The sequence below is a fragment of the Elephas maximus genome, chromosome 7, assembly GCF_024166365.1.
Source record: "Elephas maximus indicus isolate mEleMax1 chromosome 7, mEleMax1 primary haplotype, whole genome shotgun sequence".
Taxonomy (NCBI): Eukaryota; Metazoa; Chordata; class Mammalia; order Proboscidea; family Elephantidae; genus Elephas; species Elephas maximus.
The window spans coordinates 60,236,090-60,259,057 of NC_064825.1; the positions used below are offsets into that span (position 1 = coordinate 60,236,090).

A 22,968-nucleotide genomic window follows, 5' to 3' on the forward strand; every position below is an offset into this window, starting at 1 on the left:
GATGTATAGCTCACAGACTCAGACTTGGTTGCCCTGACAAGTGAAGTGTGTGCTGGGGTCCCACACACATGGAATCTTTCCCTTGGGTGTTCCCATTTGACCCAGGATTTGGAGCTGCAGGGCCTAAATCTCTGTTCACAGAGCCTCAGTGCATTTCAGCACCAGCTAGAACAAGACAGGCTCCTGTACGAGCAGCAGTTGGCAGAATGTCGGCAGCAGGAGAAACTCATTGAGAACCTGGTCAAGCAACGGGATGCCCTACAGGCTCAGCACGAGGCTTTCCTGGAACAGGTGGGCTCTTGCTGCCACCTACCCTGCACTGTTCCTCTCTTGGGAAAGGACAGTCCCTTGTAGGATGTCCAGAGGAGAGGATGGGGTGGCTTATCATAGAGTCTGCTGGGGAGGAGCGGGCAAAGATAATAGGATGGCTTGAAGAGTTGTCTTTCGTGGGGACTTCTGGGAGAAGATGATCCTGCCTGGAAACACTTTGTGGGAAGTTCACTTCAGAGTGCATCTCTCCTCATACAGATGGGCCAGGCATTCCTGGAGCCCCTGAGCCAGCTTCGGGCGGCTGACTTCGAAGAGCTACGAAGCTATCGAGCACCACCAGAATCTGTGGTCTGGGTGACCAATGCACTGTGTGACCTGTTCCACCGTGAACCAGGCTGGGCCAGTGCCAAGCAGCTGTTATGCACTGAGGATTTTTATCAGGTAAGAAAGTTGGGGCACAATGGAGGAGTAAGGAAAGAGGAGGATAGGGGAGACTTGGCAGGCTAGGCTGTTGGGTCAAGGTTCAGAGCACTCATGTCTTCTCTCATTCCCTTAACACACATCCTCCCAGGAGCTGGTGTTTTTCCCCAAGGAGAAAATGACAGACTCAGAGCTGATAAAGTTAAACATAGCTCTGAAGGCTCCAGGCATGAGTGATGCGGCCCTGCGAGCAGTAAGCATACCCGCAGCAAACCTGACAGTCTGGCTTTGGGCCGTTCTACGCTACGGACTCGCACAGCGCCGGGGAGTGCCCACAGGTCTGCTGCTACAACAGGTGGAGGCGGCGCTAGCTCGAGAGCAGGCCAGCCTGGGCCACTACCAGTTCCAGGCCCATGAGACCCTGCAGCACAGTTTGGCTTTGACTAGAAAGATGAAGGATGCTGAAGCTTCCTACAGCTATGTGATGGAGACCCTCATTCGGGCACAGTATGGCAAATATTACAAGTGGCCCATAAAGGCTGCACTCCTCACACCCATGCTCACCTGGACTACACAGCTCAAGGTAACCAGCGCCTTCCAGATATCCCCCCATAGGTCATTTCTGTACCACTCCCACTCCTCTGCTTCTCCCTGGGCCCTCACTACATCCCCCTGTCCCACTCTGCCCTTCTTGCCATGCTTTATCCCATACGCCAATCTGCTCCCCGTCTGCCAGATCCTCTGCCATTACCTTCCCCACTGCCTACACACCATCTGGTCTTGCCTTCCACCCTAGAAGGTGAAGGGGCACTGCATGACTGTGTTCGGAGATGCCCTCCTGTGTTCAGCTGCCATCGTCTACCTGGGTCCCTTCCCACCATGGCGGCGCCAGGAGCTATTAAACAAGTGGCTGGCTCTGTGCAAAGGCTTCCAGGAGACCCTGGGCCCAGATGATGTGGCACAGGCACTGAAGCAGAAGCAGAAATCTGTCATCATGCCAAAGAATCCCTTGCTACCCACACACTCTCCCTTCAGTCTTCTGTCTTTACTGAGCTCTGACTGCGAACAGCACCAGTGGGATAGAGACCTGAAGCCCCAGGCAAAGTCTGCCCGCTTGGCCGGTCTGCTTCTGCGAAGTCGCACCCACTACTATAGTTGCCGTTGGCCTCTGCTGCTTGACCCCAGCAACCAGGCCCTTATCTGGTTGGACCCACTGCCTCTGGAAGAGAATAGTTCCTTAGTCTCAGCCCCTACTAAGGGCAGAGGTAAGCACGGTGCTTCTGGGGTGTCTGAACTGCTCAACGCTCTTAGCCACATGTGGTCTTCCCTTTCATAATAAACTAAAGACACTGAACTTTTGTGGCCAGGTATACCAGATTTCACCATCTTATACTTAAATATGGTCATATTTACATTTTTTGCCCATATTACAATGATTCTAAGCCTACATGGCTGACTAGTCCACCATCTTCCATTTCCCTGGCCTACTCAGCACTATCAGGAACCTGGCCAACAGCTCAGAGCTTTACTGCCCAAATTTATTCCATGTTCAGAAATTCTGGGGAACTATTTCTATTGGCCCTGCTTGGATCAGGGACCCATCTGGTTGGGATGTTGGATGGAACATTTCAAAGGGTAAGGAAGAGAGGGTGTATATTTCCCAGAAGAAGGAGTTGGGGGCTGTGTTAGTCAGAATGATTCACATCCACAATGGGAGGTATATAGTAAAGTGGTCTATAGCATGAACGCTATAGTCAGACTAGGTTCAAATATCTCGTTTGTCAGCTGTGTGACCTAAGGCAAGGTACTTAACCTCTCTAAGCCTAAGTGTATTTGCCAGTAAAATGGGGGCCTTAATTATATCCGTCTCATGAAGTGTTATATTAATTAAGGTAATTCATGAAAAAGGGAGTCATACAGTGCCTAATATATGGCCTCAAAAAAGTTAGTCATAGTTACTACTAATACATTACTGCTACCATTATCCCAGTCCCCCCGCCCCCGCACTCCCTTGGCTGTCCAACATAACTTTGCATTGTCTCCATACACTAATACAGAAATGCCCATTATACAGCCATTGCTTGTATAATTATAAATGATTTACCCCCTTTCTCATAAAAGACAGTCCAAAGAAACAGCTAGCTGCGCCATCCAATTCTGAGTCTGGGGACTCTGAATAATATTCATTGCTCTTGATCAGTTCAAGATGTGTCTCTTCATGGCTGTATAACCTATGATAGATGATTACATGCTAAATCTCACCAAACTAAAGAATCAGGATCCAAAACCAAAACCAAACCCAGTGCAGTCGAGTCCGTTCTGACTCATAGCGACCCTATAGGACAGAGTAGAACTGCCCCATAGAGTTTCCAAGGAGCGCCTGGTAGATTTGAACCGCTGACCCTTTTGGTAGCATTTACGCCACCAGGGTTTCCAGAATCAGGATAGCTACAATAAACTTTCTGCTTAGAAACTGGGAAAGGGCAAGACACACACTCTGTATTGGTCTATAGCATATATCACATAATGTCAGACACAGATAGTAAGGCAATGATTAGCATCATAATTAGAGTGAGTTCTTAGACAGTCAGTTCAGGTGTCCTGGGGTCCTGACAAATAGTAGAATTTTTCTTGCCTATTATTCTCAGGGTGATCTGTGAAAGTAAAGCTGGGGAGCGGTCCCCTGTTTGGAGCTGTTCTGCCTTAAATGCTCACTTCCTTTTGGAATGTACATATGGGCTTGAGATTTGCCTTAAAATTAAGCAAACACAGATTCCTTTTTACCACACTCTGGGGATTTTCTGGTTAATTCTCTTAAATCTCTAACCTTTTTTCCTGCAGATTTCATTCGTAAAGACCCTATTAGCTACTAACCAATGTCAAAAATCTTGGTACACTCTTATCTTTGAATTTAAACCATACGGTCATGGCATCTGTCTCTTAGGAATAGTTCTGGGGGCTCCACACATTCCTCCAAGCCTTAGCTAACTGTCATCTGTCTAAACCTCTTCCTTCACCTTACACTGTAATAATAGTCCAAGTAGGCGAATCTGCCATGGAACATAGCCACTATTACGTGGCTGCACCCGAATCAACTGGAAAAGGAGGCCTATTACCTTTGTTAAGCAGGGGATGCGTATAGAGAAATGCTTTGGAGGGAGCTGGAGGATTAGGCTTCCCTGACTCCCAGGCTCCTCCGATATCGCATAATTTCCTATTCCATGTAGCACGAGGTAGAGAATTTGGTTTTCACATATCAGCAAAGTGTATGACTATCTGCTCATTTGTGGTTTGGAATTGCTTGATATGAGCAGAAAGGAGTACCCTTAACAAAGCTTCTTCTAGAGGTTGCAAAAAGTATGCATTCTCTAATATATTCTACTAAGTCCACTAATGCTCGGTGAGCATACGGTCCAAGTCCCACGAGGAAAGCCAGCTTCTTCCACACCACATAACCTAGCCAGCTTCTCATCAGGGAAAACAAAAATCCTCATTTTCCTCATAACTTATTATATCACTTAGGTATACACTAAGCTGCAAGTAACAAAAACCCAAGTTGGCATGGCTTAAACGAATTTGGATTTATTTATCTCCCACGGTATAAGAAACACTAAGATAGCAGTCCAGGGTTAGTGCAGGACTTCAGTGTTAACTTCAAGTGTGCAGAGTCTTTATATCTTTCTGCTCTACAATCATTTGGTTTTCTACAATCATATTGGCTTATCACATTATAGTAGGTTGAATAGCATCCTCAGAAAAGGTATGTTCATATTCTATCCCCTAGAACCTGTGAATGTGACCTTATTTGGCAAAATGGTCTTTGCAGATATAATTAAGGACCTTGAAATGATATTGTCTTACTTATCTAGTGTGGCTACAACAGAAATACCATAAGTGGGTGGCTTTAACAAGCAGAAATTTATTTTCTCATAGTTTAGCAGGCTGGAAGTCTGAATTCAGGGCACCAGCTCTAGGGGAAGGCTTCATCTCTCCGTCAGCTCTGGGGTAAGGTCTTATTCCATGGTTCCTTGGTGATCTTCATGTTGTGTGGCATTTAACTTCCCTCATCTTTGCTTCTGCTTGCTTAATCTGCTCCTTCTGTATCTTGAAAGAGATTGACTTAAAACACATATTTTTGGGGGACACAATTCAATCCATAACAGAGGTCATTCTAGATTAATCTGGGTGGGCCCTAAATCCAATGAAAAATGTCCTTATAAGAGACAGAAGAGAAGACACAGTAACAGGGAAGAGACAGCAATGTGAAGATGGTGGCAGAGATTGGAGTTATGCAGTCATAAACCAAGGAATGCTTAGAACCACTAGAAGCTGGAAGAGGCAAGGAAAGATTCTCCCCTAGAGTTTTTGGAGGGACTGAGGCCCCGCGACACCTTGATTTCAAACTTCTAGCCTCCAGAACTGTGACAGAATAAATTTCTGTTGTTTAAAGCCACCAAGTTTATGGTAAGTTGTTATGGCAGCCCAGAAAACTAATACACATGTCATGGTTGCAGGATGGCTGCTACACCTCCAAGCAGCATGTCAGAGTTAGTGCCAGCCATTTCTGTCCCTTTTGTCAGGAAAATAAAAGAACTTCCAGAAGTCTGAGAGGCAAATATAGTAGGTAGAATTTTGGCCCCTATAACCTATCTGTGTCATCTCATGTTACTCCCAAGGTTATGTTACATTACATAGCAAAAGAGGCTTTGTGGATGTAATTAAGGCTACTAATCAGGTGACCTGAATATAGAGTTATCGTAGAGCTAATATAGAGCTCTGGATTACCTAGGTGGGCCCAGCGTCATCACATGAGCCCTTAAAAGCAGAGAAAAGTGGGAAAAGGGTAACCAAAGCACAAGAAGGATTTGATGTGCCATTGAAGGTGGAGGGCTCTACAGAGAAAGTGTGAGAAGAAAATGAATTCTGCCAACAACCACTAATCCTGGAAGAGGACCCTGAGCCCCAGATGAGAACTGAAGCTCCAGCTGATAACTTGATTTTAACCCAGTGAACCCTGGGTGTTGTTTTAAGCCACTAAGTTTGTGGTGATTTTTTATGCAGTAATAGAAAACAAGACACCAGAACTGTAGACCTGGCAATGCCCACCTGCTAGGGAATCTAGGAAAAATAAGAATTTATCCTTTCCGGCTTCTGAAGTACAAAAGGCAATGGAGAAAGGGGGTTGGGAACAGCTGTAGTTAGCCAACCATCTATGTCTGCCACACCATCCATGACTTGACTAATCATAAAGTTTTTTACCTTTCGCTTATGACTCACTACTTTCTAGCACTGATTTCTTTATTAGTGAGGGCTCTTTTAGTTGCTACTGATGGAATTATCTTAGGCAAAAAAAAAAAAAAAGGAAATTCATTGGCTCTTCTACCTACAGAAAGGACAGAAATGGAGCTGTGTTCAGGAATGACTAGAACCCATCCCTGGGATGTTAGAGTAATAATAATGATTGCTAATACTTATTGAGAGCCCTGGCGGCACAGTGGCTAAGAGCTATGGCTGCTAACAAAAAGGTTGGCAGTTCAAGTCCACCAGCTGTCCCTATGGGGTAGTTCTACTGTCCTGTAGGGTCACTATGAGTCAGACTCAACTTGACTGCAATGGTTTTTTTGGGTTTTTTTTCCCCCCAGCATTTTTTGAGTGCTTGCTAGGTACCTGTCTAGTGCTTTATATGTATTATTTAATCTCCACAGCAACCCTATGGGGTAGTCACTAGTATCAGCCCCATTTTACAAGTAAGGTAATTGAGTCATAGAGAATTTAAGTAACTTTTCTAAGGTGTCTTGTGAATCTTTCCTCATAAGATTGAGTTCTTGGGTGAACAGTGCTCCCTAGGGGCCTCATTTGTCCCCTGAGAACAGCTCCTCTGCACCTTTCTGCCACAGAGAATGGCCTTATGAGCAAACAAGAGAGAGTGTGTAAAGAAGACACAGAAGCAAAAGATGACAATAGTGAGGACAGCAGTGAGACTAAGGACAAGACAGAAGAGCAGAAGGCAGAGGAAAAGGAAAATGAAGAAGAAAAAAAGGAGGAAGAGAAGGAGAAAAAGGAAGAAGAGAAAGAACAAGAGGAAACAGAGAAAGAGACAGAGAATAAGGAGTCAAAGCCAGCCTCTGAGACTCAGTCTCCACCTCTTCTCCACCTTACAGTGCTCTCAGGTGCTGACCCAGAGCTCGGTCATCAGCTTCAGGAGGCAGCTGCCAATGGTGAGAACTGGTCCCCACCTACCATGTCCCTCTTTGTCCTCCCAGATTCTGTGACCTCACAGGCCTCTCATACCCCAATCTTATCCTCAGCTCCCATCCTTCATCCCAGACACTAACTATGCTGAAGAGTCCTGAGGGGACCCTCCTATCAGCCAGTGGGGAGCCGGTTACAGCCAGACTTTGTACATAGTGGGGGGGTGTTGGGTGCTGGCATGGTGGGGAGGATGTCCTTGTCTCTCTCCCTCACAGGCTTGCCCGTGCTACTGACCAACATGGAGCTAGGCCTAGGGTGCCAAGAACTGCAATGGCTGCTGCAGCGGGAGCAGCTGAGCCCACCCCAGGTGCAGCCTGGCTTCTGTCTCTATTTGAGCACTACTCTCCCCCTCAGCGCCTTGGGAAAAGGTGAGGCCCAGCAGGCAGGTTGCCCGGACAGCTTTGTGGTCACACTAAGTCCCCTGGACCAGCCCTAAGAGGGCTTCAGTCACCCTGGCCTAGAGCAGCTGTAGGACCACAGTAGGGAACCAGACTCTCTGTGCACCCCACCCCTCCCCAGCTCTGCCAAGGAGAAGTGGTTAAGCATCTCCTATGTAACCTCTAGTGCTAGGTTGTGACTTGCTGAAGGGGCTGAATGTACTAGATCTGGGCCTGAACACGGACATACTAGAAGAACAGATGCTGGATGAAGTTTTGTGTGTAGAGCGTCCCGAGCTCAAGACCCGCTGGCAGGAACTAAAGAGCAGAGCCCTGGATATTTGCAAAGCCATGGAGGCTGCTGAGGTACTTGAGGGCTTAGTCTATGGGTTGGAATGAGCATTGGAGGGGCCCAGGTATAGCGCTGGGGATGAGTGTAGACATCTGGGGACTTTGTGGGAAAGGGCCAGAACCATACAATGAGTGACTATGCAGGAGAAGCTGCTGACGATGCTGTTGTGCCAGAACTCAGAGAATCAGAAACCAGCTAAGTACCTGCGGAACATGGTGAGGGCTCAGACAGAGCTATGTCAGCTACGTGCCCAGAGTGAGGAGCAAGAAGACCTGAGGCTGCAGGAGATGGTGTTGTGGATACCCTATCGGCGCGTGGTCCGACATGGAATAGCCATAGTACGGGCCCTAAGTCCGCTGCAGAACCTCCTGCCACTTTTCCGTCTGAGTCCAGAGAACTGCTTGGCAGCCACCAAGCAGGCTTTGGACAACATAAAGAAGCGTGAGACTCAGCCAGGTGAGGACACGGCCAGCCATCTGCTGCAGATGAAAACACAGCTGACCCGCCAGCTGCTGGGCAGTACTGTGGCTGCACTGGGCTTGACTCGAGTGCCCTTGGTGGGTGCCTTGGGTGCTTTGGCTCTGCTGCAAGCAGCAAGAAAGGCACCAGAACTGGAGAGGCTGGCGCTCTGGCCTGGACTGGCAGCATCTCCCAGCACAGGCCACAACCAGCATATTGCAGGTGTGGTCCGACCAGCCTGGCTAGGGCTGAAGGCCTGGCACGAATGTGGGATGTTAGAGATGCTGCCCCCATTTGCTGGCCTGCGTGCATCCCTAGCAGGCCACTCCAAAATTTGGCAGGCTTACCTGTCACTGCCATCCACAGTGCTGGGTCCTGCACCTGGTCCTGGTCCTGATCCCCTCAGCCTCCTCCAGAAGCTGATCCTGTGGCGTGTGCTGCGACCTGAGTGCCTGGCAGGTGCCCTGGCAGACTTCACCACCAGCCTCTTGGGTCGGCCCCTGGATGAAACACTCGGTGCCCCCACCATGCCCTTCGAACACAGTCAGGCTACTCAACCCATGTTGATCTTGTTGCCACCGCCTGGCCACCCTACAGCCACCCTGCATCCCCTGACTGTCATCCAGAAACTAGCTGCCAAGCATGAACAGGTTTGGACCTAGCCTTTTGACCACAGAGTGACCCAGTGCTCCTATGGGCTGGGATGGAGTGTGCAGATCCGCCCCCCCCCACAATAATTCTCATGGACCTTTTTTTGATTAATCAGGGTCTTTGGGGATCATTGTGGCATTATTCTGGGTCCCTTGGTTATCCCAGAATCAGTTTTAGTCATTCTTCCATTTGTCTGTTGATTCCCAGGGGCAGAAACATCTGCAGGTGATAGCCCTGGGCAGTGAAGCCTGGGACCCGGTCCCAGGAGTGGTAAGCATTCTATGCCAGGCTATGCAAAAGGGGCACTGGCTGGTGCTGGATAACTGTCATCTGATGCCCCACTGGCCCAAAGAGCTGCTACAGCCCTTGCTGGGTCTGTTTGACGGAGCTAACGGTAGGTCTGCTGCCTAGGTATGGCTTCTGGGACTCTACCCTACCACTCAGCCTGAGGTTGAAGTCTCAGGCCCTATGGCTGATTCCCTAGCCCCAAAACTGTTCCTTTGGCTTTATGTCTGACTGCTGACCCCCAGCCTCAAGCCTAATCCTCAGACCTGTGTCTGACCCCTAACCCCAGGCCTGATCTCAGCCCAATGTCTGATCCCTAGTGGTCTCAGACTTGGAGTTGGAACTGCTTTTAGCTCAACCCGCCAGCAGGAATGTGAACATTGTCCACAGGGATTTCCGTCTTTGGCTTACTGTGTCTGCAGAGGCTATCACTTCCTTGCCAGGTAAGGAGCCTCCCCCTACAGGCTCTCATATTGAAGAGGGCAACTGTGCTATGCTGACTCTGTCCTTTCCATTCTCCCCAGTTGTGCTGACTCAGCACTCCATGCCTGTTTTGTGGGACCAGTCTCTGGAGCTGGGCCGTGTCTTGATTGACAGTGTGGAGCTAGCCCAGCAGGGACTCTGCATGCCACCCACAACCCAGGCACTGCCTCTGCTCCTCCTACATGGCCTCCTGCTCCACCGTCAGCTCTATGGGATGAGGCTACAGGCACACAGGGGGCGCTGGTGAGTAGGCCAGTTAGTTAACCTAGTCAGTGGATTATCACTCAGCAAATATTGAATATCTTCCCTGTGCTGGGATGAGTAAGACAAATTAATCTCTGGGGTGCTCCAAAGTGTACGGGCAAGGGGAAGTCAAGGAAGGCTTCTCCCAGGACTTTGGGATCTTGCTTTGAATTTAGTATTGAAAGCAGAGGCAGTGGGGACGGGGCTTTTCTGAGTAGAGAGAACTAAGTTTAGCAGGAGGGAGAAGACTTCGGGGTGACTGAAGTGGACATGCTGAGGGATGAGTCCACCAAACCCACTGCCGTTGAGTCGATTCCAACTCATAGCGACCCTATAGGACAGAGTAGAACTGCTCCATAGAGTTTCTAAGGAGCACCTGGCAGATTCGAACTGCTGACCTCTTGGTTAGCAGCCATAGCACTTAACCACTATGCCACCAGGGTTTCCGAGGGATGAGTAGGGAGTGGTAAAACTGGTCATAAAGGACCTGTTAGCCATGGCAAGGGGTCTGATTTTATTCTGAGGACAGCTGGAAGCCACTGAAGGGTTTTAAGGAGAAAAAACGTGATCCTATTTGTCTGTTGTAAAGATCACTCTGGCTGTAGTGTGAATGGACCATAGTGGTCAGGGCTGGATACAAGCAGAGTTTTAGGAGGCTGTGGCAGTCTCCAAGGGAAGAGATAGTGGTATTGGTCATATGGGCACCCTGGGTGGCACAAATGATTAAACCCTCAACTAGTAGCCAAAGATTGGGAGTTCGAACCCACCCAGAAGCATCTTGGAAGAGAGGCCTGACGATCTGCTTTCAAGAGGTCACAGCCTTGGAAACCCTACAGAGCAGTCCTGCTCTGCATACACGGGATCACCAGAAGTGAGAATCAATTAGAAGCAACTAACAAATCAACTAACAACAAGTTACAGTAAGGGTAGAGAGTAAATATGGGGTGAGTGAGGTCAGTGAGGAAGAGAGAGGAGTCAAGGATGGCTTCCAGATACCTGCCATGGGCAGTTGGGTGACTGGTAGTACCAATCAGTGGGATAGGAGGTAGAACAGATTTTGTGAGGAAAATGATTTCAGTTTGAAATAAAGTTGTATTTTAGGTGAGCCCTCATGGCTGGCAAGCGCAGGTAAAGACCGGAGAGTCCTCGGTACATGGATGGTATTGGAAACTCTACTTCCTGCTCTCTTCCCCAGGAATCAAGATACCCTGACCCAGGTCCTTCACATCCAGAGCCAGCTGTGGGCCAGCCTCAGCAATCCCAGTGCTGCCATGCAGGAGCTGGCTGGTGAGACTTTTGCCATCCCTCATGCAGCCAGACATCAACCCCCAGGATAGCCTGGAAAGAGGTGGGGGATGGGGTACTGAGAGATTGGGATGTAATTCACAGCTTGGTTTGGGGGTGGAGAAAACTGAAGGGAATGAACTGGAATTAAGGGCTTCTGACCTCATCCTCAGCTTCGGTTTTCTATGGCGGTCCTGTGGGGGACATGGAGGACCGGGTGGCCCTGATTAGCCTCACTGAAGCCTGCCTGAGCCCTACTAGTGGCAACTGGACCTACCCACAAACACCCCAGCATCTACTGGCCACTCTGATGCCCAGCCCAGGTAAGCCATCATCTGTTACCTGTGTTGGGGTGGGGGAGGAGTGCAGTGTAATGTATGTGGACAACAAGTACCAATAAAGGTATATGAGGTGGGAGTGATGGGGTAAAGGGCCCAAAGGCCTACTCCTTCCATCCGGCCTGGGGGAGTCCACCCATCTCTCACCCATCACCTCTGCTCCCAAGAACTAGGGGAGCTGGATGCTATGGCAGACTGCAAGGCCCAGATGCACCTACTGCCCACACCACCTGAACCCCGGACCTGTGGACTAAGTGAGGGCCCCCAGTCCTGGCTGTTGCGACGCCAAAGTCGTGCTCTCCTGAGTGAGCTGCGGCAGAGTTCACCCACTTGGGTTCCTGGGGTTCACGGAGGTGCCTGGCAGACAGAACGACGGCTGCGGCAACGCCTAGTGCAGGCCTTGCGGAGACTGGAGTCATTGCAAGCTCTGCTGACCTCGAACACTAACCAAGGCCAGCTTGGCGGCCCAGGAGCAGTGCTGGGGCCGGATGTGCGGCGGCCTCTGGAGTGCTTCCTAGAGACCGAAGCCCTGGAACTGAGCAAGCTGGTAGGCATGCTGCAACGTGACCTTGACTGCCTGTTACAGCAGCTGAAGGGCGCGCCCCCGTGCGCCTCCCAGCGCTGTATCGCTGTGGCCCATGCTCTCTGGACTGGCTGCCTGCCCCCACCTTGGCGACTCCATGCGCCTGCCGGCCCGCAACCGCCATGGCTCTGGCTGCGACAGCTGTCGCGCCGTGGACAGCTGTTGACCCGCTACCTAAGCGTGAGCCCTGGCACCGAAGTACCACAGCGCGTCTTTCATCTGTCAGCCTTTTGCCATCCGCGCCGCCTGTTACTGGCACTGCGTTGGGAGGCTGCTCTGGACCAGTATCCGTGCAGTCCGAATTTCCCTGGTAATCAAGTTTCTGGATCCAGTCACTGCCCGCATAAACGTCAGGAGCTGAACAGCAGCCCTCTGCATCTAAGGGTATTCGCGCAGTCCTTTCATTTCTAATTCCGCTTCTCTGAGCCCTGGACTCCACCTTACAGTTACCCCGTTGCGCCTTTTCCTGATCTTGCCTCTCCGTGACCCCACCCAGTTCTCCTACCCTGCTCCACCAAGATCCCCAGCTTCCTAGCCTTGCCTGACCAGTCTCTGGCGCTCCCAGGTGGAGAATGGCCCAAATCCCACCGTTCCAGAGATGGGGTTGCTGCTAATCGGGCTGCAGCTGCTGAACGCCGAGTGGGACCCGATAGCTGGAGCCGTGCAGGACAGTCCCTCCAGCCAGCCCAGCCCTCTGCCTCCAGTCAGCGTCTGCGTGCAGGCCCGGGTCACCAGTGACCTGCCGCCTACAGGTGGCCTGGCTGTGTACTCCTGCCCTGTGTACATGGAAGGGCCCCTTGGAATCACCAGGCTGCACGGCAGGAATATCCTGATGCACCTGCCCCTGCCAACGAAACTCAGCCCCGCCATCTGTGCCCAACGGAGAGTTCATGCCTGCAGCCCACCCCTGTCCTGAGTCCTTAACCAAAATAAACTTGGACTAATTCCATGAAAGGCTTCTGAGATTTGCAAGGAGAGCAGGGTGTGTGCACCTAGAAGGTGGGGCACTGAGGGGAGAGCCCAGTGTGGGCACAACTGAGGCAAGAGGAGGGTACCCACATGGGAGACGAGGCAGAAGAGGGTGTGTGCCCTACAACTAGAGAGACGGGAGAGTGGGCACACGGAAGGGAGAGGGCCTGGTGTTTGCCATGTAACCAAGAGAAGGCTGACCAACACCTAGGATCCTTAGTCTTTGTCCAACTCTCTACTGTAGTCTCAGCATTGTGCTAAATCCACAAGGGGGATTTTTGTAGGGAGAGCATTAGAACTCGAAATGTTTTTTTAAAGTTATCTAATGGGAGTCATCCCTTCCCTATTCTCCAAGCCATACACAGAAGATACAAGGTCCTATGTTGATTCAACAATTCTTTATTGAACACCCCTCTGAGCCAGGTGTTTCACCAGGAACGAGTGAAGCTGTTTTAAGGTAAGGAGACAAGCAATAAGTTAACGTTATTTTCAAGTGCTATAAAGAAAATAAAACAGGGTGATGTGTTAGAGAGTAGCTAGAAGGGACCAGTCTATATAGTTCAGATGCTATGGTGTAAAGAATTTAGTTTAGCCAAAGAATCTGCATTTTGTCCTTGGTTCCTGAGAGATAACCTCTAGAATTTTGGTATTTCTCTAATGACTGAAGTGTATTTTCTCTATAAGGGTCACTCTCACTTCCAGAATTTCCCCTCCCAAATTTCCAGTTGTTCTATCAGCCCTTAACTCTGTCCTCTGCTACTTTGAGCCAGTAAAAAAAAAAAAAAAATCATTGCCATGGAGTCAATTCCAACTGAGATTTTCTACCTTTGGAGCTGGGGTGGGGTGGAGTTGGGAAACACCTTCACAAGGTCACCAAATCGCAATTCTTATCCACTGAAGTTAAGTTGAGGTCTTTCAAGGGTGAATTCTCATCTGGTGTCTGCCTGCTTTTGGTCACTTTCCAGTGCCTTGAAACAGTTTTTTGGTTTATATATTGTTCAGATTTTATAATTAATTGTGGGATAATTGGGCTGATAAATTCACTTGGATCAGGTACCAAGATTCACATTTACGTCTGTAAGGGAACATTGGTAAGAAAATTCTTTGCAGAATTTTTTGTGGTAGCAAGAATTTGAAGACAACCTAGGTGGCAGAGTGGTTAAGAGCTATTGCTGCTGACCAAAAGGTTGGCAGTTCAAATCCACCAGGTGCTCCTTGGAAACTTTATGTGGCAGTTCTACTCTGTCCTATAGGGTTGCTATGAGTCAGAATCGACTCGACAGCTGTGGGTTTGGTTTTGGCTTTTTAGATGTCCTTAGCTGGGGGAATGTTGTTGTTAGGTGCTGTCCAGTTGGTTCTGAGGCACAGAGACCCTATGTACAATAGAACGAAACACTGCCCGTTCCTGCGCCATCCTCAGAATCGTTGCTATGCTTGAGATCATAGCATCTAGGGGAATGAATATGTTAAATGTTCTAACTACACACTTTGGAATACTAAGCAGACATCACATGCAGTTCAGTCCTCAATTATTTATTGAATGCCTAGTATGTGCCAGGTGTGTACTAGATTCTAGGAACACAACATTGAGTGAAACAGATCAAGTCCCTGCTGTCTTGGAATTTACATTCTAGTGTGGGTTGTTGTTGTGGGTTGTTGTTAGGTGCCATCGAGTCACTTCTGATTCATAGCGGCGATCCTATGTACCACAGAACGAAACACTGCCCGGTCCTGTGCCATCCTCATAATAGCTGTTAAGCCCATTGTTGCAGCCACTATGTCAATCCGTTTCATTGAGGGTCTTCTTCTTTTTTGCTGACCCTCTACCTTACCAAGCATGATGACCTTCTCCAGGGACTGATCCCTCCTGACAACATGTGCAAAGTAAGTGAGATGTAGTCTCGACATCCTTGCTTCTAAGGAGCATTCTGGTTGTACTTCTTCCGAGACAGATTTGTTCATTCTTTTGACAGTCCATGGTATGTTCCGTGTTCTTCCCCAACACCACAATTCAAAGGCATCAATTCTTCCTTGGTCTTCTTTATTCATCATTCAGCTTTCATATGCATAGGAGGCGATTGAAAACATCATGGCTTGGGTCAGGTGCACCTTAGTCTTCAAGGTAACATCGTTGCTTTTCAATACTTTAAAGAGGTCTTTTGCAGTAGATTTGCCCAATGCAATGCGTCTTTTGATTTCTTGACTGCCGCTTCCATGGGTATTGATTGTGGATCCAAGTAAAATGAAATCCTTTACAACTTCAAACTTGTCCCTGTTTATCATGATGTTGCTTATTAGTCCAGTCGTGAGAATTTTTGTTTTCTTTATGTTGAGGTGTAATCCAAACTAAAGGTTGTAGTCTTTGATCTTCATCAGTAAGTGCTTCAAGTCCTCTTCACTTTCAGCAAGGAAGGTTGTGTCATCTGTATAACACAGGTTGTTAATGAGTCTTCCTCCAATCCTGATGCCCTGTTCTTCTTTGTATAATCCAATGTCTTGGATTTGCTCACCATACAGACAGAATAGGTGTGGTGAAAGGATACAACCCTGATGCACACCTTTCCTGACTTTAAACCACGCAGTATCCCCTTGTTCTGTTTGAACATCTACCTTTTTATCTAGGTACAGGTTCGTCATGAACACAATAAAGTGTTCTGGAATTCCCGTTCTTTGCAGTGTATACATAATTTGTTATGATCCACACAGTGGAATGCCTTTGCATAGTCAATAAAACACAGGTAAACATCTTTCTGGTATTCTCTGCTTTCAGCCAGGATCCATCTGACATCAGCAATGATATTCCTGGTTCCACGTCCTCTTCTGAATCTGGCTTGATTTTCCGGCAGCTCCCTGTCAATATACTGCTGCAGCCATTTTTGAATGATCTTCAACAAACAGGAATCAAATCAAGTCAGAACAAGGCCGGGGCCGACCGTGGAACAGACCATCAATTGCTCATATGCAAGTTCGAGTTGAAACTGAAGAAAATCAGAGCAAGTCCACAAGAGCCAAAATAAGACCTTGAATATAAAAAAAAATCCCACCTGAATTTAGAGACCATCTCAAGAATAGATTTGACACGTTGAACACTAATGACCGAAGACCAGATGAGTTGTGGAATGACATCAAGGACATCATACATGAAGAAAGCAAGAGGTCATGAAAAGACAGGAAAGAAAGAAAAGACCAAGATGCATGACAGAGAAGACTCCGAAACTTGCTCTTGAATGTCAAGCAGCTAAAGCAAATGGAACAAATGATGAAGTAAAAGTACTGAACAGAAGATTTCAAAGGGCAACTCGAAAAGACAAAGTAAAGTATTACAATGACATGTACAAAGAGCTGGAAAACCAAAAGGGAAGAACACACTTGGCATTTCTCAAGCTGAAAGAACTGAAGAAAAAATTCAAGCCTCAAGTTGCAATACTGAAGGATTCTATAGTGTGTGTAGATACTCAATAATCATATAAACATGCAATAAAAAAGGTGGTAAGTTCTTTGGAGAGTTGGTATTTGAACAGAGACCTGAATGATATGAGAAGGCAAGCCATGTAGATATCTGGGGTAATAGTATTCCAGGCAGATGGAAGAGTAAGTACAGTGAGCACCCTACAGTGTTCAATTGCAAGGGAGACAGTGCAACTGGAGAGATGTGAGTGAAGGCGGTGAGTGTTAGATAAGGTCAGAGGGGTAACTGGAATCCAGATTAACACAGGGATTTGTAGGCCACTGTAAGGACTTTGCATTCCATTATGAGTGAGATGGGAAGTCATTAGAGCGTTAGGAGAAGAGGAAACAGCTATAGGCACACATAACAATGTGAATGGAAGTACTGTGTTGAACAAGAAAAGTAAGATTTATAGCATATCATTTATGTTCACTCATGAACATAGATACAAAAGTTCTTTGCAAAATATTATCAAACTGACATCTGTAAGATATAAAGAGATAATAATCAACTAAGATGGTTTTATTCCAAGAACTCAAGGCTAATTTCACATATGAAAATGATTCTGTTATTTGCTACATTGACAGAATAAAGAAAAAAAATTATAAGGGCTTCTCTATTTAGAAGCAATTGACAAAATTTAAAATTGAATTCATGGTAAAAAATAATAGCAAATGGAAAAGCACACCATTAATCTGACAGAGAGTATTCCCCCAAAATCTTTCAGGTAATATCATATTTATAATGACATGCTGAAAGATATTCCTTTGAGTTTGAGAATGAGACAAGGACATCAACCAACACCACTTCCCTTGAACATAGTAATGTATCTCCGGGCCAGTGGAGTAAGGACAGAAAAAGAAATAAATGAGATAGAATTGGAAAGGAAGAAGTAAAATTGTGATTATTCAGAGAAGATATGAGTATGTAAAAATCAAGAAGAATCTACAGATAAATTATTAAGATTAGTAAGTGAGGTTAGCAAGGTTGGTGCTCCATGGTAAATAGACAGATATTAGTTGTCTTTCAATGTACAGCAAGCAGAAAATGAAAAAGACCCCATTTGCAATTCATTTTTCCAAAAAGTAAATACCTAAGAATATAACAAAAGATGTATAAGACCTTTACACATACATCTGTGAAACATTATTGAGAGCAATCAAAGAAACGGAGCATATAGATCATGGAATTGGAAGATGCAGTATTATATCAATTCTCCCCAAATGATTTAGTGGGATTTGTCACAATCAAAATGTTAGCTGATAAAATGAGTATCACAATTTCCTTATGCAAGTTTTTTTCCACAGTTACAATTCAAATTCGTGGGGTAGGTGGGAAGTGTTGACAACCATCTGGCAAGAAAATTAAATGTTTGAAACACGCTTAAAGGTTTTGTGATCAAGAGTAAGGTGGACAGGATGTCCAGAGAAGACAAATTAGCCAGTTGTCATTGTTAGGTGCTACCAAGTCATCATTCACAACAACCCTATGTACAACAGAATGAAACACTGCTCTGTCCTGTGTCATCCTCACAGTTGTTGTTATGCTTAAGCCCATTGTTGCTGCCACTGTGTCAACTCATCTCTTTGAGGGTCTTCCTCTTTTTTGCTGACCCTCTACTTTACCAAGCATGATGTCCTTCTCCAGGGACTGGTCCCTTTTGACAACATGTCCAAACTTTGTGAGATGAAGTCTCACCATCCTTGCTTCAAATGAGCATTCTGGCTGTACTTCTTACAAGACAGATTTTCTTGTTATTCTGGCAGTCCATGGTATATTCAATAGTCTTCCCCAACACCATAATTCAAAGGCATCAATTCTTCTTCAGTCTTCTTTATTCATTGTCCAGCTTTTATATGCACATGAGGCGACTGAAAACACCATGGCTTGGGTCAGGGGCACCTTAGTCCTTAAAGTGACATCTTTGCTTTTTAACACTTCAAGAGGTCTTTTGCAGTAGATTGGCCCAATGCAATGTGTCATTTGATTTCTTGACTGCTGCTTCCATGGGCGTTGATTGTGGATACAAGTAAAATGAAATCCTTTACTACTACAGTATTTTCTTCTTTTATCATAATGTTGCTTACTGGTCTGGTTGTGAGGATTTTTATTATTCTTTATTTACTATTAGCCAGGGTATGTAGTGCCAAATGTTATAACAAATACCCCTGAAACTCACTAGCTTAACACAAAGGTTTATTTCTTGTTCAAAGTCCAATGTGGATATTGTTGGTCAGGCAGCTTTCCTCCAAGTAGTGGCTTAATATCCAAACTTCTATGCTATGACTCCTTCACTTTCAAAACAAGTGCTTCCAGGTCACCCTAGTAGGCAGGGATGTGGGTGGGAATATATGGAAAAGGCTCATCCACCCTTAACTGCCTTCTACTCACTTTCCATTAGTGAGAACTACTCTCATTGCCCCGCCTAGATGCAAGGGAGCTAGGATATGTAGTTTAATGGTGTGCCCAGGAAAAGGAAATTTTGGTGAGCATCTAGCCAGTTTCTTCTACAGTAAAAAAGGAAATGTTGATGTGAAAATCTGGAAGATGAAAATAAACTCAACAAGGTGAGTATTCTAGAAAGATGGAATAGAAGATGTGTAAAGACTCTGAAGCATAAAAAAGCTTGGAATGCTTGAGGAATTAAAAGAAAGCCTGTGTGGCTGGAGTTTTGTGAGAAACGAAAGAAGTAGATTACGATGCAGTTGGAGAGGGAGGCCTGGATAAGATCACATAAGACCTGGTAAGGAGGAGTCTGTACACCCTGTTCTCACTTATTGACAGGGTTAGTTAGGTTCCAAAGACAAGGTCATTATGTGAAAGCAGTGTTATGGGAAAATGATGGATGACTACATCAGATCACAAAATACATACAGATCATTACATAACTCCCAGATTACATCCTTACATAACTGCCAAACCACTGAGAATTATGGTTCAGCCAAGTTGACACCTTTAACCATGAAAGCCAGCACCTCAGTATTCGTTACTGCCAGACATGCATCATTAATGTGCAAAAGAGTCGGATAGTAGATTTTTTACTATTGTTGTAAATGCGGAATGTAGGGTAATGAGATAGTCAACAAGTGAGGAGGTGTATTTTATTCTCAGAGCAATAAGAGTCCATTGAAGGATTTTAAGCAGAGAAGTGAGTGACATGATCTGATTTAGATTTTAAAAAGATCACTTGCCTGTGTGGAAACTCAATTGCTTTGGGTGCACGAATGGAAGCAATTAAACCAGTAAGCAGGGGACTATAGTAGTCAAATATCCTAGAACCAGGTGTCTGGTCAGAGAAGTCACCTGGAAAGGAGGACAACCTGGGGAGGAAAGGCTGTAATTACTAGTGGATGTTTGTGAAAAGCTAAAGGCCTTTGTGCAATTACATAAATGGTTCCATGTTTGAAGCTGAGCTGCATCTCTGCCAAGATCATGGTGTTTCTTTTTGAATTGTGTTCCCTGAGGACTGTATTACAGGAACAAAAGCTGAAGCGCACCAATAGCTGCAGAAGCAATAATCGTCTACCTGGAGACCTCTAAAAGGGATGAACAGCACAAGGTGTAGCTTGATATCCAAACCCAACTTTACTTTTGTCTCTCACCACACTTCTAAACTTTATTCATGAGGGGTTCTCTTCCCCTGCCGTAAAGAAACCCTCTAGCAAGCAGGAACGCTCCAGCACATTCTTAGCTAATAGATAGCTCTATGGTCAGTTTAAGGCATAAACACAATCAGGATGTTCAATTCTGTGTAATAATTAAACATCTGCACCTGTCTTAGTTTTAAATAGTTTCCCCTTCCAGCTCTGACCCACTTAAGTCAAGGAGCCTTCACTAGGACAGGGGGTCATGATCCTATGTTCTGCTCTCCTCACCTCCTTTCCACCCAACAACTGCTCGTTTCTGAATAAGGTCACATTCACAGGTACTGGGGGTTAGGAAAGGGGACTTGGTGGCATGGTGGTTAAAGCGCTTAGCTGATAACCGAAAGGTCAGCGGTTCGAACCCACCAGCGACTCCATGGGAGAAAGACGTGGCAGTCTGCTTCCATAAAGATTGCAGCCTTGGAAACCCTATGGGGCAGCTCTACGAGTCAGAATTAGAATCAACTCTACGACAACAGGTTTGGGGGTTAGGACATCAACATATCTTTTTATGGGATACAAATCAACACATAAAACTCTATATCCCTAGTCCATTCATCCCCTCTCCTGCTCTCTTAGAAACTATATTCTCCTCTCCTCAAACCTCTAACTCCTCCTCCATTCTCACTTTCAACTGATGAATTTGCTTCCTGCTTCCCTGAGAAAATCAAAACACCAGAAAAGAACTTCTCAGGCCCTATCCTAGATCTATTGAATCAAACTCTAGGGTGATGGCTTAGCATTATAACAAGCTTTCCAGATGATTCTAAAGTTTGAGAACCATTACCTTATACAATTGGGGTAACCCCCATTTAGCTTCTACTCTCTGGCCCCTCTTTCAATCTGCTTTAGCCACACTGGTCTTATAGTTCCTTAAACAGTGGGCATACTGTTATTTCTTAAAAAAAAAAAAAAAACTAGTTTTTTTTTTTTTTTTTTCTTAAGGAGCTATATATTGTCCTTTCTTCAGTCTAGGTTCTCAACATTAGACACTGAAAGTTAGACATGGACTTAAACAAGAGTTTGTCCTGAAGCTACTGATGGAGTAGGGAGGACCTGGATCAGGGTGACTGGCGGGGGCCCCTAGTGGGGGCTAGACTGAGATAAGGGGAGTCTGGGGCCTGAGTCAGATCCAGAGAGATGTTGACTCAGGTGGCCTGAGCCATAAGAGGCAAACGGAAAATCCAAATTGTGAGTGAGGGAAGAAAGCAAAAGAGGGAGGAAAGCAGCTGTCCTGCTGGGCACAATAAGAAAACTGGGAAAATTAATCAAGATCTGGGAATATAAATAACATTTGGTAAAGAACACAAATATGGAACTATAGAAGGTGAGGTGAGTCCTACAGTGAGATACCCTGCTACTCTAACACATCCCCTGAACTTTGGCTTGCCTCCCCCTCCTGTCCCATGGAGCTGCCACAACAGTCAGCCCTCACTGGGGAATCCTGACAGGCTGGGAGGGACTGTCAGGGCATTTTATTCTGGTTGCCTGGCAGTCAGCTCCACACACCAGTCTCACATCACTCCCAAAGTGAGTCTCTCTAGCAGGCCATGTGTCTTGGATATCTAGTGCCGCTATAATAGAAATACCACAAATGGATGGCTTTAACAAAGAGTTTATTCTCTCTCAGTGCAGTAGGCTACAAGTCCCAATTCAGGGTGCTGGCTCCAGGGGAAGGCTTTCTCTCTCTGTGGGCTCTGGAGGAACGTCCTTGTGATACATCAGTCTTCCCTTAGTCTGAGAGCACCTCACCGCAGGAACCTCTTGGTGGTATGAGGTGCCCATGTCTCTTTGCTCGCTTCTCTCTTTTATATCTCAGAAGAGATTGGCTCAAGACACTACCTAATCTTGTAGATCTCATCAATATAACTACCACTAATCCATCTCATTACATCATAGTGATAGGACTTATAACACGTAGGGAAATCACATCAGATGACAAAATGGCATACGATCATATAATACTGGGAATCACGACCTAGCCAAGTTGAGAGATATTTTGGCGGGGGCACGATTCAATCCATGACACTGTAAACCCTCTGCTTTCTTGAAATCCATGCCATGCAGCCTCTCCTTCCCTTTGTCTACAGATCCCCTGGCCCCTCCCTCAAGACACTGGCACCTGTTCTACTGCCAACTCCTGCCATCATCCTGGAGAACATCAAAGTCTATGCAGACAACCCCTCCCCCCAATACCTGACCCCTCAGCCATCTTTCATGCCTCTCAGTCACTCACTCTCATGGCCACACCGCAGACTTCGCCATCACCTGGAGTTGATCTCCTTCCAAAATCAGTAATTCAAGCGTTCCAATTTCTAACCACAGCCTCCTATCCTCCCAGGTCATTTGTTCAATTACTCCCAGTGCAACAACATACTCCTGTCTTCGCTTTCCTACCTGTTCTACAAAATGCCATGGTCCACCAGAACAGTTACTTTCTTGCTAGCTAATGGTCTGAAACTCCTTTACTCTTCTCTTTCATCCCAACTCTGGATGATCCCTTCCTCAGGTACACTTAGATTCCTGAGAAGGTAGAGAAAACCACACCAATGAGCTGATTAGTACTATAAATCACAAACAATACTGCTATGAATTTAAGCAGACCCTCAACATTGCTCAGCAATCCTCACTGCACTGCAATCTGACTTCTCCCTCAACTTAACCTTTCAGCAGCATCTGAAGGCTGATAACCTCCCCATTTTTCCAATGTAAAAATATCCTCCTCTATCTCTGGCCCCACCTTCTAATCTTCCTTCCCTTTTACAGGTTCATTTTCCATCCATTAAATGCTCCTCAGAGTTCTATTCTCAGCCAATATGTCTTCTCATTATCTTACCCTGGATATCTCATCTACTTCTATGACTTTAATTACCACCATTAGGTTGCCAAATCCCAAATCCCTACCACAGA

The 22,968-nt window shown here is 46.4% G+C and overlaps 1 protein-coding gene across 1 annotated transcript in view; it reads left to right on the forward strand.

The window, feature by feature from the left end:
• The window catches only part of DNHD1 (dynein heavy chain domain 1), an 81,228-nt gene extending 68,315 nt beyond the window's left edge, over positions 1-12,913 (forward strand). Inside the window, 15 exon segments of the mRNA XM_049891387.1 lie at positions 142-291; positions 529-711; positions 842-1,273; positions 1,487-1,964; positions 6,588-6,908; positions 7,158-7,310; positions 7,507-7,685; positions 7,815-8,780; positions 8,989-9,175; positions 9,387-9,509; positions 9,591-9,792; positions 10,988-11,079; positions 11,250-11,399; positions 11,582-12,381; positions 12,563-12,913. Coding sequence (XP_049747344.1) covers positions 142-291; positions 529-711; positions 842-1,273; positions 1,487-1,964; positions 6,588-6,908; positions 7,158-7,310; positions 7,507-7,685; positions 7,815-8,780; positions 8,989-9,175; positions 9,387-9,509; positions 9,591-9,792; positions 10,988-11,079; positions 11,250-11,399; positions 11,582-12,381; positions 12,563-12,913 — 4,767 coding nt within the window.
• Positions 12,914-22,968: the final 10,055 nt, after the last annotated feature.